Genomic DNA, 18,036 nt, shown 5'->3' with positions numbered 1-18,036 from the left:
TGTTCGCTCGAAATGCTATTGTTGCTCTGTGCCTGCTGGATAGGTTGGATGTTAGCCATTATTTTCTAACCTGTAGAGTTATTTTCCCAAGTAGCCAAAAACACTGAATAGTGTTGCTCTTAAAACATGACACAAATATGTTTGAAAAAGTCCTCGTAATTTCCCTAAAACATGTGGCCACTGTGGTTTCCACAAATGTCCCTAAAACAGGAGGTGCTGATAGATAGTGCACTTGTTGCAGACTGTTTGCAGCTGTGCTGGTGTAAATACTCACCAGCTAAGCTAGTGAGAATAAAATACACCCTGTGCAACAGTACATTCAGTGATTTGGTCTTTTCCCAGGATGTCATGAACATATCATCCAGCCCTACCTGGGGGGTTTAGATGTAGTCACAGTGTCAAAGTCACAACCTGCACACCAGGTCCACTACATTGAGAGCACAGAACCATCTTGATTATCAGTCAGTGATTACAAAAAACAATCACGCTTTAAATTCACAGTGTAAAAGTCTGCACGTTATTAACAAAATGAAGCGCGATTATGTATTTTGCCTCCCTGCTTGACAAATCTGAGGAGAATCTTCATCCCCCACTGTTCGGTTTGAAGCAGCAGAATTTTTTTATTTTTTCAAATACCAATGGTAAAAGCCTCCTAATCATCCCCCAGTGTTTTTGCAGGCTTATTTGCATGTGGTTAATTAGTGTGTGAAGGAGCTGTCTGTGGTCTGCTGGCAGGAACCCGGACTCCAGCGTCTTGCGCAACCTCCGGGATGTTTTGGAGATTGAATTCCCATCACCTGCCACCCACGAAAAATCTGTATGTCACACATTTGCCCCTCCCATCACGATTACCTCAAGGAGCTCTGTGTTTGTGTGTGTGTGTGTGTGTGTGTGTGTGTTTGAGCTTTAAGTTATAAGGGGGCGGACGTACACTACTATCCATTTTCCCTGTCTATTTTCATACTTCTCTTTGTCTCTGTGTTTTGTTCTTCCAAGAGATGTGCACAAACTCTCCTTTAATTGGGTTGTTAACAGATAATATCATTAGAATAAAAAACATGGCAGAACTCTCTGCACTATCAGATCGCTTTAATTATGCAGAACCATTTATCTCTCTCTTTTTTTAAAACACGCATTCTTTTCCCCTCCTTTCTCGGCGGATGGGTTGAAAGGGCGTTGTGTTTATGCGCTGCCACCACAGTGATTAATGCCTCAGCTTCATTAACATTCAGAAGACTGCAAAAAAAGTTGAGTTGACCAGATGTTGATTTTATTTTTTTTTGAATCTGCCACGCTCTGTCTTATGGATAACTGTTAAAAAACAGGAGCTTCCCATTACGCCAAGTGTGTGTGTGTGTGTGTGTGTGTGTGTGTGTGTGTGTGTGTGTGTGTGTGTGTGTGTGTGTGTGTGTGTGTGTGTGTGTGTGTGTGTGTGTGTGTGTGTGTGTGTGTGTGTGTGTGTGTGTGTGTGTGTGTGTGTGTGTGTGTGTGTGTGTGTGTGTGAGAGAGAGAGAGAGAGAGAGAGTTCAGGATATAAGGTGTTATCAGAAGTAGATTAACCGGACAGAGGCCCTGCACAAATCTTCAACATGTGTAGCTGTAGTTCATGTGAACAAGCATGCTGAATATTTCCATTCACTGATTTCATTGCTATTTGTGTGTGTGCGTGCGTGTTTAGGATTTCAGCACTGAGTGTGGGATTTGTTACTCCTATCGTCTTGAGGCTGCGATTCCTGATCAAGTGTGTAACGATCCTCGCTGTGGCCAACCCTTCCATCAGGCCTGTTTATATGAGGTATGGATTGACGGACGGACGGACGGACACACACACACACACACTCTGATTCTTCTGAAATATCAATGTGACACCAGTTAGCAGTGTGAAAACCTTGAGCCTGGAAATGTGATGTTTTGATCAAAATATATATTTTTTTTATTTCACGATCCTGCGCTTAATTAGAAATGAGGACTTAATACACTGAAATCTACCGATTTATTCATCAGAAATGTCAAGATGTTGTTTTGATGATTCTTTTTTCATGTATCTGACAAAACTAGTTTGCTTATGAATTAAAAATTTACATTGAAGAGTGTATGATGTAAAATTGATTATTTTTAATACATACGACCTGACATGTTGCGTGTTTATAACTTAAACAGGGAAAAGTAAAAAAAAAAAAAATAATGATCTCAAGCTACAAAAAGTGACCACTGTAACAAAATGATCAAATGATGCTGGTCAGAATAGCATAAATGAAAACTTCCCATTTGTTCTATGTTAACTCAGGAACACACATATTCCTCCATTTATGCACATTTAAATAAATCAAATTCAGACCTATGTTTACATTTAGTAAACTACTTGACAGCCCTGAAGTGTACACTGACTTTGTGTTTGCATTGTGGCATTACAGAATCCTTGGAATGTTTTTACACGTCAGTCGTTTAATCCAGATTCAGAAACTCTGTTTATCCTGGGAAGGATTTTAACAGCACAGCTCAGAAGTGTGTCTATTAAGATCTGTAGTAAAGTAATGATGTGATCCATCTGACATGAAAAGAAAAAGTCTGTTTGTATGTGCAACACAAGCTGTTCATGTTACAAAGTTGTGTTTCAGCCAGGAGGCCGCCAGCCTATATTTAATATAGTGTGTGTGCATTGCTGACAGTAAGTGTAAGCAACACTTTGCATTCACAGATTGGTTATTGATATATCTTATATGTGCTCTATTCTATTATCCCCTATTAAAAGCCCAGAAAACACGACTAGGGGGAACGCTGGAAAGTTCCATGTAAAACCTTTTCAAGCGCTTCAAAGTGTCAGATAATCTTGAATATACCAGTTAACTGTACAGAAAATGAGCGTACATTGAAACAAGGGTTATTATCACTTGACACTGACACACCAGATTCAAGGTAGTCATGTGATGTTTTCCCTTCTCCTTCTTTTCCCTTCAGTGGCTGCGAGCGCTGCCCTCCAGCAGGCAGAGCTTCAGCACTGTTTTTGGAGAGTGTCCTTACTGCAGCAAGGTACGTGTGCACATGGGGTGCGTGATAAAGTCCTTCGCCGCACACTCAATACATATTCAGCATACTTAATTAGCGCCGCTCTATGAAACGCGTAGCCTTCTCTTCTCTGAAAAGGCGACGGAGTGTGTTCACGACAATATGTGTCATTCAGTCGGCTCTACCGGAGGCACTTCTGTGATAAAGGGCCGAGTAAAGTGTGTGATACTGAATGTGTGTGAATGCAGCATATCATTGATTCAAAGTCAACGATAAGTTTTTATTTGTGCGGATGATTTTGAGTGGTTTGCTGTTTTTCCATCTACAGTCCAATCAGATTAGAGACCACATCTTTCATGTATCTATAAAGACTACGTCAGTTGTAAAACTGAGGCTTTTCCTTCCATTGCAGCCCATTACTGTGAAGATGTCGGCCCAGACGTCCTGAAAAGAGGCATTGACTTCCTCTCAGCTCCGTCTCCACTTTGAGGAGAAGACGGTAGCAAAACCGGTCAAACTCTTAGTCGTCTTCATGAAAAGGGTTTAAATTCCCTTTGGCAAACTCCGAGGAACCAACCACCCAAGAAAAGGGAGACGCCGACAAAGACGAACCAGTGCAGCAGTCCTTTCCTCTGTGTGGGACTTGCTGCCCCTCCTGCACCCGTGAGAGCCGACCTTCCCCAGTCACCAGAGCCGTACGTGGTACTGTCCCACCACTGCTCCTGGCTGCAGGCTTCTCTGTGGCTGTGCAGCCGCTCATCCCACCTTCCCCTGCTGTCCCAGTGTGTTTGGCTCTTACTGTCACAGCTCGGGCGTACGTGTTGTCTCCCTTGCAGGCCGACACCTCGCTCCTCAGTCGGGACGTCCCGTTTCCTGGAAGTCCTTTTGTTTTCGGCTTTCTGTTAGAGAGGATAATCCAAGTGTTTGCTCTTTTAGAACTAGCAATAACAAGAACTGTTCTGCTGTGCTATGTGAAAACCTTTAAAATAAACATGTGAAAGAAAAACTGTTATAAGATGCTTTTATTTCTTTGTAATCTTCTCGAGAAAAACGTGAAGTCTTGAGTTTAGAGATATTTACAAAGATGTGCTGACAGTAAAAAACTTGGAGACATTTTTCCAAGCTCAGTGTCAAGCCAAAGAGTAAAAGTGTTCATGCAGTTTCACACAGCAGTCAAGCATGAAGAGCCTGACTCTTACGCCTTCGCCTCACACCTGTTTAGACTGAGTTCTGGGGCCTATTGGGGGGCCTCTGAGATAGCATGCAGCGATGGGTCTGGGTCGACCTTTATCCTCATCCTCCTCCTCTTCACTCTCATCTTCATAAGTGCGTGTAGGTTCAGGCCTTGGCCTCAGTGATCTTCTGACCGCTGGCAAAACCTCTTCCTTCTGTGAGCAAGCAGCAAAAAAAAAAGGATTTTTTTATGATCTATGAATAATATTTGACAGTGTTATCCACTTTTTGTGCAGTTATACGATCGTGAAAAAATTCATAATCATTTGAAGTCAGAAAATTATGTCATATAGTGTAGTAATGCGTTAACTTTGGCTATCAATAAAATTGGCAATCCGTTTCATTACCGAGTGGTTTCAGTTCTTACCTGTGACTGACTTTTAGAGACGACTGGTCCTCTCCTGTTGTGAGCCGGCACTGGTTTAGACTTCACACCCTTCTGTTCTTCTTCATCCTTCACTGGAGCCAGAGACTTGGCTTTGGAGGGTCCTCTGGCTCGTCCGGCTTTCTGCTGATGTATAAATGTGGGATGATCTATAGCTGAGGGCGGTTTAAAAATAACAACTAAAACGTCCATGTTTTCATACATAAACCTGCCTCTATCTGATTTATCTAAATCTGTGGTTTACTCCCTCTCCACATTTATGTTTATTTAGGTACTCAAGTCATACAGCTCTACTTCCTCGTTACCGTGTCTGTAATCTAAGTCATGAAATATCTTCTTAAAAAGTGGGAACTTCCATAACTTTATTTTCATGATGATGCTTTTAAGTTTTTTTATATACTTGTCTCGGACCAATTTCCGTTGAATAAAACACTTCATAACCATTTTCAGATGTAAGATAATATATTTATACGACGCTAGCGGCAAAATGATTCAGCGAACATGCCCACTGGACGGCCTTTATCTCGCCTGACATTTACTCTCCTCACTAAACCCCCCGTAAATGGCCACTTCTGTTAAATGACACAAGGAGAGGAGAGCGAAATCAGGAGCATAATTGGAGACACCGTGTGCCGCGTAAAGTGTGTGTCATCAACTCCTTATAATTAGGCAGCCGAGAGGGCGCTCTCTGGGCCTGAGGGGTCAAGAAGTGATTCCGGTTGCTCCTCCAACTTTGGACCTGACCACCTGTGGCTGACCCTGTGAGTGTGTGGGTGAGGGGGTTAACACTCCCACTTCACTGCTGTCACGTCTCCCCACTGGGGTTAAGAGAGGGAAGAGGAACATTTGTGACCAACAGAAAAGGTTCTGAAAGTGCAAAATTAAAAAAAATCCCCCCAAAAATCTTGTAAAATACTGTTCATAATAAACACCAGTGGTCAAATTGCTCAAACTATTAAGAAGTGTTCAAACTTTCTGTAGAAGGAGCACATATACAGTCCCAAAAACACAGAAACATGAACAGATTGTCACTATCGACACACTGATGTTTTCATCCTGAAGACTGTCGTTAATATAATATTCGGTCAACTTATTGTATCACAAGGGCGTCCTGGTTAACACGGAGGAGCATATTGGCTCTTTACTGGACATTGTAAAGCATTTATTAATCTGCATGACGTGCGGAAAGGAGGTTACTTTAGAATAGGAGACCTGTGAAGCACAACAAGTGCCAAACTACTAATGAAACGAGTAAGACCTCCCTGTTGCTCCGTCTGTCACAGTGAGGGAATGAGGAACATATTCTGCATTACAAAGACTTTGTCAACAGTTGACAACAGTTTTGTGTTTTGTATATTTTGTTATATTTGAATAATAGACAATATTTCGGATATTTCTATCACAACAGTGATTTGACCGATAAGATCTTGCATCATACACTGATTCAGTCAAAAACTGTTTAGACACACATCCATGTCACTTCCCCTAACCTTTTCCTTGGTGCCAGGATCTGCTACCTTTGTGGATGGCACCGTTGCAGGTCCGCCAGGCATGGAGAAGTCAAGTTTTCCCCTGACAACACTGGCCAGCAGGTCTTTGAGATGCTGGTAGTCTGGTTTATCCTTGTACTCCAGAGATTTCACATAAAGCAGGAAGGCAGCCACCTCCTCTGAGGACAATATCAGAGTGGAGTCAAAACCAAAAAAAACAGGATTTACAGCATCTCAAAAACACAAATATCTTGTAGAACACAGTGGATAAAATTCAGATCAATCACACCATTTTGGTATAATTTGTGATCGAGCAACATTTGAATTTAAAAAGTGCGAGACACTACAGTATTTGTGGTTGCGGTTCTTGTGCATGCTCAGTATGAAATCATTTCTGGGAGTCTTGAGTCACGGAGAAGCAAAGACAAGATGAACCTGAAGGTGTCACAGTCCAGATATGCATCGGCCTGGCAATGTATCTCCCCACAGGAAGTAGATCAAGCATGAGCACAGCGATGGATATGCATTGTGTGTGTGTGTGTGTGTGTGTGTGTGTGTGTGTGTGGAAGTGTCATACTCAGTCGGCATCTATACATCACACACTGGCCAGACGACATCTATGACACACACTGCGGTACAACTTATATCTCTCTCACACGGACACACACACACACACACACACACACACACACACACACACACACACATAGTTGATGCATAAACTGGCTCTTATCTGTGGCGGGCAGCAAGCACCTGGACCCGACCATACATCACACACTCTGAGCTCTCACACCGGTGTGACCTCTCCTCATAAAGAGCAGATAAAACACTTTGAAAGGCATGCCAATGGGACAGCTGTTCAACGGGTAAAAAAGTTATTTTGGAGCCTTTAGGTGACTGAAGGAGAGAGGGTTTTACTCTGAGTGAAAAAGCTCTTGGTTATGGAAGTTCTGACAAATATTTAGTCTCATCACAAATATTTAGTCTCATCATAATTTTTTTAGGCTGTTTGCAGGGATTAACAAGGGTCAAACACCAGGAATTCGCTCCTTGTATCTGCCCAGTTGAGAAAAAAATCCTGAGACTGTGCAGCTATGTGTTCATTTGAAGAATTTCTCATCTGTACTGTAACAAAAAAACATCACCACCCATATCCATTTCAATGACGTTTTGGAAATGACTAGACCTTAACGATATATCGGTTGGCCAAAATGTTTAGATTTTACGTTAAAAGTAATGTTTATTTTCTTAATTCAAACCCTACATATTTGGTTGTATTGGTGTTTTCTTAGATATTAACAACAAAGTTTATTTATATATATATATATATATATATACATACAGGAATATTGGTGTACGACAGCTATTACCCATATGTGCGATGCGTGTCGGCACACTCCCCCTCCCTGCATTAGTAGACGCCCTGCGGCCCTGGCTTACCTGTGCTGGCTCTGCTCACTGACAGCTGCCGGACTGAATCTGGAAGATTATCCATCAGTCTGAGGGAAGAGTTAGAGAAGATAAAACAGTCAGGAAGTGGGGACATAAACATTATGAAAGATGGAAGTCAGGGGGCAAGATAGTGGGGTTAGAACAATGCGGCAGGAGCACAAGCTGTATCCAAGCAAACTGTCCCACAGGATGTTTATACTTAACACACTGAAAGTCAGAACATTTATTGGTGTGTTGCAGCCCTAACCCTCTATATATGCCTAGAATGAGGTGGAAAGCAAAATATTTTTGAGGCACCAGACACATATTATTACATCTGTCCCACAGTTTAAAATAGAAGAGTATTTTATTGCATGACCAAATTAGATTGTTTTTTTATTGGATATCATTTCCACCCTGGTGGATTTACTTTTCATTTCCCTGGCAGATATTTGGCAGATCTTTAGTGTTTTGAAAAATGTATTTAGATTAAATACACCAAGTATCTAGGGATGTAAAAGTGGAATATATAAATCCTGCACGTTAGCTACCACCAAGATGGCTGCTTACACTGCCTGGTCTTGGCATCACCTTCTACAATGTTTATTTTACTCAGATAAAATCACACTCGACCCAAACGGGTGTACTTGAAAATATAACAAACATTGGCGAGACCAGAAGCATGGAACATCCCGACGAAAATAACAATGGCGTCTCAGGTGCAGACACCCTCGCCTCACACGTATTCATCAGCTGCAAAAGGCAGCTGGTGGCTGACCAAAAAAATGATGCCTTAGCTGAAATTAAACCGTCAACCGTGTCAATGTTAGAGAAAATTGCTGATATTTCAGCTCGTTTTGACAACGTATAGAACCGCAACGCGTTCTTTGAGGATGCAGCTGAGGCTACCAGTGCTTAAAATCTTGGCTCTTCTGGAGGAAAGGACTCCAGGGGTCCTGGGAAGTGACTTTCAGAGAGGGCCTATTATTGAAAGAGGGACGCCACACTGCAATATTGAGCACAGCTTGTTAGGTTACTTTTAATGTCGTTGAGGGGTTTATGTCTTTGATGTGATGTGGATCTTTCAGGAGATGGGGGGATTGAAAATGAAGAATGTGTTGGAGCAACGGATTTCTTTATACAGGCATAAAATATCTGTGTTGGATAATAGAGTACTAATAGAAATAACACTAAAACTTTTAAAATAGCTGCTCAAGTCAACGGAGAACTTACCTGGTCTTCGCCACCTGGACCTCAGCTGGGTCCTTGAGAACACTGTCCCAAGGCAGGGACCCACACAACCAGTGGAGAAGACAAAAACCCAGAATCTGAAGGTCACCACGTCTAGAAGGGGCTGGATGGAGAGAGAGAAAGATGAGGTGGTCAAAAATGTATTTTTTACCTTGTGCTTGCAACTTGTATCCATAATTCATCCCAAATTCCATTACAAATTTCAGTTTTTGAAAGCTTTTATATGTCTTGGTCAAAACACAGCACTGTTCCTGCCTGAAGGAAAACTTTTTTTTCCTATGTCTGGAATAATTCCACTAAAAAAGCCCATCAGTACAAAAGTCAGAAGTAGGATTATTCTGATCTATCACTATTATTATTATTCTATCACTGTTTCTGCTGATTTTCTCTCCGTGTGGAGCAAATTCTCACATTTTTATTCAATTATATGTCTTCTAAGGCACTTTAAGGAGAGATCAGTGTGCGGAAAATGAGTTTAACAGCACTGCGCTAGAGATATGCTTGAACAATTAGGACATTCATAGTTCCGAAAACTTCAATCAGTGTGTATCTGCACTGCAACTGTCTCCTGCAGAGACGGTGGCTATCCACTTTTTCATGGTCCAAAAACACTTTTTCACTTCAGGGACTTGATCCGGACGGTAGGTAGAATAACTGGAATTGGATATTATTGGAATTTATCATTTGATTTGATGACTTTTCCATGAATCAAGACTTCCTTTAGAACAAGTCGAGGGTGCGTTGTGTCTTACTGTGAGTGTGTCTGTGATTGCGTGGGGCCACATTAATGTGAGAGGCCTGTCAATACACGTGAACCAAGTCCACCCATAGGGGTCGAGCCCGGGGAGTTTTACCAGCTCAATACTGTAATGGCCGCCGCGCGTCTCCAGAGAAATTACCTATTGACTGTCTCCATCAGAGGGGAGAAATCTCCTCCCTGAGCCACGGCCAGCATTGATCCTCCCCCCAGTCAACAGTCTGGTCTGAGGAGGGAGCGTGGTCACTGGCACACAGGACCAGATTACATGGAATGTGAGGGTGGTAATCTGATTACCACCGCTCATGGTTTCTCTGATCTATATATTTCATTTATCTAAAATTATGTCTTTACTTCAGAACACCTTATATCCATCTGTCGTGCTGTCCAGTGTCACGTTGCCCCCTTGTTTTCATCACCTCTCTCGAACTCAATCTCAGTTAGATTTGTGGTTTGGTCATTTTGAGATAAGACCCAGCCTGCCACATTGCTCTGTAAATTATCATGCAGTACACAATATAATGGGGGGAAAAAATCCTCAAGGCATTTTTGAGAGATTGTTGATTATGAGACAAGAAACATGTTTTGAGAATTCAGTGACTTTGACCATCAAATTCTGATCAGTTCGTCATGAAGTACCTTTTTTTTTTATACCAAAAATTGAGAAATTCCCTCATAGCGTTCCTGAGCGTTAATATGTCCATGATGTCTCTGGCAACAGCTGTTGCTGGCGTAGAGGCATTAAAAAAAAAAGTGAAGTGGATCAACTCACAAAATGTGACTTCACTCGGGATTTGATGCACTGACTCATCAGCTTTTAGTCCATGAGAATATTTGGACCTCAACATGCAACTGTTGGAGAGAGGTTAAGGCTTTGCTACTGCTAATTCTGTCAACTATCTTCACTTAATGCATGCACCCTTTTAACGGCCAAGAGAAGGTGCAAACAAACCTGCTGTAAAAATGGCAAAACCAAACTGCACACGTAGCTTCAAATATATGACAGTCATTGTCTGCTACACTTCATCTCAATAACTCTGATGATAAGGGATCGGCGTGTTTGCCACTGTAGTAGTAATGTATGCATTAAGTCAGTATTATGCTGCGGCTTCCCAATTGTTGTAAATAATTACGCGGTACTTCATTTTTGCTACTGAGAGCCTGTTGAAGGAGAATAAAGATGACAAAATACTGACACTGGGAAAAAAGCGTAGCAACTCCCTGAGCGCCATAATAGATTAACAATTAAAAAGATCAACAACTACATTAAGCGGCGCTGCCCTCTGTGCGTGCTCCAGGCACATTATCACAGCTCATAATAGTGTCTGCTCTTCTGTGTTTAACTTGAATTGCCCTCGTATGATGAATGGCACAGGACAGTGAAGAGATGTGCATGTGCGTACACATACATTTAAATCCCTCTCAAAGGGAGCGTGGACATGCTTTGAAAAAGACGCACACATGCTCCAAACAAGACTACAAAACGGACGCATAAACACACACACACACACACACACACACACACACACACACACACACACACACACACACACACACACACACACACACACACACACACACACACACACACACACACACACACACACACACACACACACACACACACACACACACACACACACACACACTTCCTCTACATGCTTTAGACAAGGAGGTGAGGCAGCAATGATGTTGTTAATTATCTCCTATTGTTATTCAGATTCCCTAAAGCGCGCTGCAGTGTCACACTCTTAACCCGCACGCTTCGCCGTCTTGTTGTCGGGAGACGGTCTTCTGTTCGCCGGACGCCCACCGAATGGCGATAATTACACCGTTTAGCTCGGTGTTCAAAGGCCTGCCACTCGCAAGCCGTGTTTGCCAAAGCTCACCATGGCAACCTGTCAACCTGTCAACATCTTTGTGGGTATAGGTGCCATCGGGTCAGAGAGCGGCAGACAAGGAGTCTGGTCCTCGGCCATAATCTCCATGCGGCGACAGGTAATACTCTAACACGACAACATCCAGAGATATACATTTTAAGGATTTCTTCCAATAGCTGGAGGTTTCTTGGAGCACTAGTATAATTTGGGTGTTAACTAACATTTAAATTGCTTCCTGTAGACAGAAGCAATCATTTTTTCCTGCTACTTCCCTCTCCCATCAGATTAAAATTAACATGAGTCCCGTTTGATAATTGCTGACAGGACATTTTCTGCCCCTCTTTTATTCATTGATCATGTTGATAGAACCACTGCCGTGACGATTAGGCAGGCAGGGCCATGCTAATGTACAGTTATCGAACTGGGGGAGTTTGTCGGCTCGGGGCGCACAGGGGTTATCTGTGGCCCAGGCGTCGCTCTGCCCAAACACCAAAGCCCTTAATTAATGGGAGATGAATACACGGCGCAGGTTATGACTTTGGCTAATTAGGGAGCTGTTAAATGGAGACAGGACGGTGCCGGGGAATTCAGCGCGGGCTGCAGATGGAGAATCGATGGTGAATGAAGAGAGGGAGCATGTAGGCAATTTGCCAGTTAATGTGTTCCCAATATCAGCCGAGGAAGGCCGAGGGTGGCAGGGCGTGGAGACTGTTTTACATGTATTGACAAACCAAGACTGTAAAACTCTAAGGACAAAGGGTTAGGGTTCATATAAATGCTGTGCAAATACACGTTATTTCCTCATTTGGCAGAAAAAAACTTAACATCTGTCATGGGAACATTTTGTATTTCTGAGATACTAATGTTTTTATGAACTGTCTCATGGGCCAGGTGAAATTGACCATATGCGACCCGCATGGCAGAGGTTCCCCACCCCTGCTATCGCCATCGGCCCTAAAATCCAGTATTGCTCTGTTTGAAAACTTCTGATCGAAGGACCACTTTGCAGTCATCAGTTATTTGTTTCCAATTTTACAATTAAGGAAATGATATTGATCATTTCTGCAGGCTGACATTTATGCTTCATTTGGTCAAACAGATCTCAAACTATATAGAGAATCTTAATCAAAACAAACAATATTAAATTCCAACTTTCTTTGCTCTATTTTTAATGATAATAAATCCTTATTATGATTCCTTTACAAACAGCATGTTACTGTATTTCTGACCACTTACAATGTCAATATTTTTGTATATGTGAACAAATTAGCTCTGATAGCTTTTTGTAAAGCAACTGAAAGAAAAAACAGTGTCAGTTATTTCAATTTACTATAAAATATGCATCACCATTTTGCTTCTTAAAGTCAAACAAAGACACTGACATTGACAAACTTGTAGGATAAAGGCAAATGCAGACCCATTAAACAACTTGCCTGTTGCTAAGTACCTGACACAGTCTTCTTAGGCCAATAATAATTATAAACAGGACTTGAAGTGAAGATCGGAAAAGCAGAGGCTTACATAAGTGCCTTGATGTGTGGAAAGTGGGGTAAGGATTCAATTTGCACCTGGCTAGAGCATTTCAATTTAACTGAGGCCTCGACTCGAGGCACTTTTCTTTGAATGGTGCAGTCCACACTAGTTACTGACATTACCGATGTAGAGATGCTCTGTAATGACTATGTTATCTCCTCTTAAAAAAACGTCTTGGGTCTGAATATAAAAGACTAGTGCCACATCTTTTCATCTTGAGCCATTCTTCACAATAACTGCGACACATTCAACATTATCTGAGTTTTAGTTACAGTCTTCTACGATGAATCTGGCAGATTTTTGTAAATATTATTCCTCTGGAATAACAGCACATCTGCTTGTCTTGGTAATACTTGAAATACGGTCAGACTGTACACTGACCCGCCTCCAAACCAGGAGGGAAGTCTGACCTGACACAGCAAGTCTTGCTTTATGTGGAATTAAAACCCAATATCCATCTGTACTAGAAACACTTTCTGTCATCCAGTGTCATCTATTCAAGCATGTACGTGATCAACTTTTGTGTCATATTTCTCCTGGACATTGTGGAAGGATGGCACGTCTTACCAGACATGAAGGGGTTATGCACCAGCTAACACACTCAACAAACAGTCTTCAGTTTGGGGAGAATTCATTCAGTAGTCCATGACGCTTGCTGCATATTATAACTACAGCAGCACATGATGTGTTGATCTGCTATATTGTACATAGTCAGGGCATAGTTCCTCTGCTTATGCAATGGAAGGCTCACTTATTCCTTTGTGGGCATCAAGGCTGGTGTACTCGATGGTTCCGTTGTTGCCCTTCCTGGGGTTTTCCTTGTATTCTTTGTGGACACCATCGGGGCAGTATCTGTAGGACAGCCCATAGTCTGCCAGGTAGATCTACAGCACACAACAGAACAAACAAAAAAATCATCCCATCTTTTTGGAGGTGTAATCTTCATTAAAATGGCCAATAACTGATAAATGATTACATTTATCTACACCTCCATGTGCTACATAAAGTGTTTAGCTTGTAGAATAGAACCGACCTCACTACCATGCACATGCAGGATATGCAGGAGGGAATGTTAAGGGTACGAACCTTTTCAGGGTCTGTGTAACCCTGCATGAGGTTGGCAGCTTTGATGTCGGCGTGGACATACTCGTTCTCATGGATATACTCTAGAACATCCACCTGACACGGAAACACAAAAGTTGGAATGACAAAGGTAGTTATAATATGTGGTTTTCACGCTGAATTTTCTCAAATGAACTGCTAGAGTTCCGACCAGAATTATGACTATCTCACCAGTCCTTGACCGAGCTGGAGAACGGTGGTCTTCTTTAGTCGACCTGCATTGCGATCGCAGATCTTCTGGAGGTCAGTGCCCAGTCGGTCCATGGCCATGAAACGATACCTGATTTGGAGAAGGAAGAGTTCAAAACATTATTCCTGATTTTAAATAACACCCCATCTCCTCATCCCTGATACATCTCAGGCGTTTTGGTTGGAGAGATCAAATAAACCAAAGTAAAAAAGTCTAAGAAGACTCTCAGCAACCAGAAGTAACAGATTTTAAAACAACCTTACAATAAATGCTATGGTGGAATTTCATCCAAAATGATTCCCTTGTGGGTGCTGGAAAGATGAAAGCCACAATCACTTTTAAATTACGTGTCCCAAAGGGTGATTTATTTACAAAGCCTTTGGGTAATGAAATAAAAGTGGGACAATGCTTTTTTAACAGAACTTTTTAAAACATAAAAAACCTAAAATGTCTAACATCGTTAGCATAATTATAGACTGCAGAAAAATAGTTTACCATTAAGTAAGACAGTAGACTGGTTTGATTTAGGCAAATCCTACAGTAATACTGTGACATTCAGAGAAAGTGCTGATGTTTTTTTTCACTCATAAAGGGAACAGGCATGATACGTCGTCATAAACTAACCATCTAATACCATGTTGACCACTATATGTTGTCCCTATGTAAATACCTGAGATTATTATACTCAGCGCATCCTGATCCCCAGTAGATCGGGATTCCCAGGAAGTCCAGTTTCCTGCTCCGCATCCATTTTTCCCCTGGAACAGGATTAGAGAAGGAAAGATCATGTAAATGTGTGAAAGCACATATGTATCTTTACACACCTCAGGTAGGTACATGGGGTGTCTGAAAAGACTGGATTCAAAAGGAGTGGAACTACCTACTGAATTCAAACTCAAAACGTAAGAGTTTATTAAGAGAGTGGGAACCCTGGTGCCTTGAACCACTTAGTTGAAATGATGAATCTGTGAAGGGAATGGTTCTGATGTAACTTATTACAACACTTTCAGACTCTCATGATTCCCTAACCTTGAGTGAAAGCCCAAGTCTAACAGCTCCCATTTCTCACTGGAGTCTGGACAAAGCCCTTAAACTTTATGAGAAGTAGGAAAATGTTTTGTCCAGAATTCAGATTTGTCCTGTAATAAATAAAGCATGTATGCGAATATCAATCTTACAGTGTTGAAGGTACAGTCACCCAACTGCATGCACACGTGCCCCAGACAAATCAGTGGGTCTGGCTCGGGGCTCAATAGCTGCTGGCCTGACTGGCGCCGAACCAGACTGGCAGGTGGTCAGGGGCTCAGCGGAGGCCCGGGCATCATTACGTGTGAGTGGCTCCCGCTCTCGTGCTACTCTCCAAACGGAGGCACTGGAGAGCCCAGACAAACTCTGAGAGGGGGGGCTGACTACCACCGAGGTGCATGTTTACTTTGGCTTATTATTAATTACTGTGCGGCACACGGAAAAGCTCCAGTCTGCAGCCACTTCATCAGTCAGACACACTCGCGCTCCAGCGAGATGCCGGGACGCTGGACAGGTGGTGCTACTCACTGCTCTCTGGTTTGGCCGCCCTTTGGTAGAACTTGAGCTCGGAGAACAGGGGACCATTCTCCTCGTACTCCTGCAACATACAGGACACAATATTCTGGTTAAAGCTGCATTAGACTCTCAAAAATCATCACTCCACTTGTCCAAATAAATCCGCCTGTGCTTTCTGTTCCGTTTTATAGCCCTCTTCTATTTCGCACTAGCATCTTAACAAAGGAGCAATTTCTATACAACCAGGGGTGTAAATACTACAGGTACAACTACTTTATAGCAATAGTTCACTCTTGTGTCTGTCCCTTGAATATAATGTAAATCTAAAGTTAACACAAGGCATTACAAAAAAGAGGCATTTAGGAATACATCTAAAAGAGTTAAACAGAATCTAAAGAAATAAAAATTAAACAGAATCTAAAAAAATAAAAAACGTTTTACACTTTAGTTTTTTGGAGGGGATTCAGCTGAAATGAAGTGTTTTTATGAATAGAAATTAGAATGTGGATTATATAGGAATAGGGGAATGACAAATTTGGACTGAATTTCATGAACTTTTCCTTTCATTGTAAATCTATAAATCCTGTGTCAAGCTTTCAAATCATCTTGTTTTACTTTACAGTTTAACAAAGGAAAAAGAGCTATGCGATGTGGTCTGACTGTTATTTTTTATGACATCATTTACTATGAAATAACAGAAGATAAAGAGTGGTAATGAGAGTTTTTAGTCCAACCACTTAAAAAAGAAGGAGCATGGGCAAGCGATAACAATTTATATACAATCCAAGACGTGAACAAATGTACTCACCAGTTTTATGACAAAGTCAGTGTCTGCTGCAACGGGTCTGTCCACATCCTGGGAGGCTTGAGGACGACAGGAGACAAGTCTTAACTTAACGAAAAAAATGTTGACAAAAAGCAGGAGGAAAATTTACAAAGAGCTGTATTGAGCAGCTGGTTGGGAAACAAAGGTCTTTATAGATTATTAGGGGTAGAGTACAGTCACAGAGCACATGGTTGATTTGTTCAAAGGGCTTTCACAACCCGCAGAAAAACAGATAGACAGTCGTGGCTCCCTGAAACAATGTATGTATCTGGCAGTGGAAGAGCAGACGTCATTGTACTTGTCTGTGTTTACGTGCTCATGTTATAAGAGTATGCATTAGGCCTGTCACGATAACTACTTTTTGTTGCACAATATAGTGTCCCCGAAATTATTGCAATAAAGAAATATTATCGTCCTTTTAAGACCATTTTTTTTGATACTGAATCATGTGAGCTTGGTCGTCGCTCGTGCAAGTCCTACACGAGCCATGTCGCTGCTCAGGGAAATGTTATCTAGCATTTTAGAAAAATTACTAAGAAATCCATATTTTCTGACATTTCATAGACCAAACCAGTGATTTATTAATCATACGACGAGAACAGAAGCAGCGAGACTCTGCTGGCCTGTTGTTGATGTTCATTCTTATGTCAACGCACGCGCATGTAGACATCTGTTATTGAGGTCAACAAAAATGATTGATTTCATATTCATGTATCGCACGATAAGTCGATAATGTAAATATCGTGACAGGCCTAGTGTGCACGTACATGTGCTCACTGCAGTACCGAGATAGATCAGTCCAAAGCCGCCCTGAGCAAGGATCTTCCCCAGCCTCCACTTCCTTTGTTTCCCAGTCTCCGTCAGCACGAACCCATCGGGGAGCGGTTTCGGGAGCACGCTCTTTCTCGGCGGCGCCATTGAAACCTGAAAGTCTAAAGTATAAAAAGCATTTTATCATTAAACAACCAATGCCAGACATATTTGCATCATCTTTTTAAAATGTAGCCGTGCCATTGGCCTTTTAAGACAAGAGTTTGAAGCGATAGATAATAATGTATTTATAGCTGAGCAAACTGTAATATCTAATATGAAAACAAAAGTGAAAGAACACAGCTGAAATCTGGCCCGGCCCAGCTGTGCCATTGCACTGCCACTCTTTGTCATTACAGTACTTACAGTACACGCTATATCCACAAGACATTCATACTATCACCAGGGTCTTGTCCACTCTGACGGACACCAGAGTCTTCCGGGAGCAACTAACCTACAACACAGTCATGCTGAGGTGTAGTTAGTCTGTTTCTGTAGACTGCTGCTCGTCAGTGTCCCGGCGGCGACGAGCAGCAACGAGATAACATTTCCTGATTATTTCCGGGAAGTTGGTCCTCCC

At 42.0% G+C, this 18,036-nt stretch overlaps 2 protein-coding genes across 7 annotated transcripts in view; one reads left to right on the top strand and one right to left on the bottom strand.

Annotated features, from left to right (window-relative positions):
• The window catches only part of fancl (FA complementation group L), an 18,795-nt gene extending 14,783 nt beyond the window's left edge, over window positions 1–4,012 (top strand). The window contains exons 11-14 of the mRNA XM_035605702.2: window positions 736–817; window positions 1,679–1,795; window positions 2,959–3,030; window positions 3,419–4,012. Coding sequence (XP_035461595.1) covers window positions 736–817; window positions 1,679–1,795; window positions 2,959–3,030; window positions 3,419–3,454 — 307 coding nt within the window. The 3' untranslated portion in view covers window positions 3,455–4,012. The remainder of the gene's footprint in view (window positions 1–735; window positions 818–1,678; window positions 1,796–2,958; window positions 3,031–3,418) is intronic.
• vrk2 (VRK serine/threonine kinase 2) lies at window positions 3,273–18,036 on the bottom strand. 6 transcript variants are annotated; one of them, XM_047334876.1, is made up of 14 exons: window positions 17,911–18,036; window positions 17,414–17,578; window positions 16,629–16,684; window positions 15,833–15,902; window positions 14,949–15,036; window positions 14,260–14,368; window positions 14,053–14,145; window positions 13,718–13,850; window positions 8,779–8,899; window positions 7,555–7,613; window positions 6,115–6,293; window positions 4,607–4,750; window positions 4,221–4,394; window positions 3,273–3,905 (listed from the first exon to the last, which is right to left on the bottom strand). In XM_047334876.1, exons 2-14 carry the CDS (start codon window positions 17,562–17,564, stop codon window positions 3,537–3,539), a joined length of 1,746 nt encoding a protein of 581 aa, XP_047190832.1. In that variant the 5' UTR covers window positions 17,565–17,578; window positions 17,911–18,036; the 3' UTR covers window positions 3,273–3,536. The 6 variants fall into 6 exon arrangements, with proteins under 6 accessions (XP_047190832.1, XP_047190828.1, XP_047190829.1 ...); XM_047334872.1 differs by having other exon boundaries at window positions 17,823–18,006; XM_047334873.1 differs by having other exon boundaries at window positions 4,607–4,747; window positions 17,823–17,997.

This window comes from Scophthalmus maximus, chromosome 10, assembly GCF_022379125.1.
Source record: "Scophthalmus maximus strain ysfricsl-2021 chromosome 10, ASM2237912v1, whole genome shotgun sequence".
In the NCBI taxonomy this organism is placed as follows: domain Eukaryota; kingdom Metazoa; phylum Chordata; class Actinopteri; order Pleuronectiformes; family Scophthalmidae; genus Scophthalmus; species Scophthalmus maximus.
Note: the sequence above shows the minus strand (reverse complement) of the source record. Positions and strands in the feature narration are given on the sequence as shown.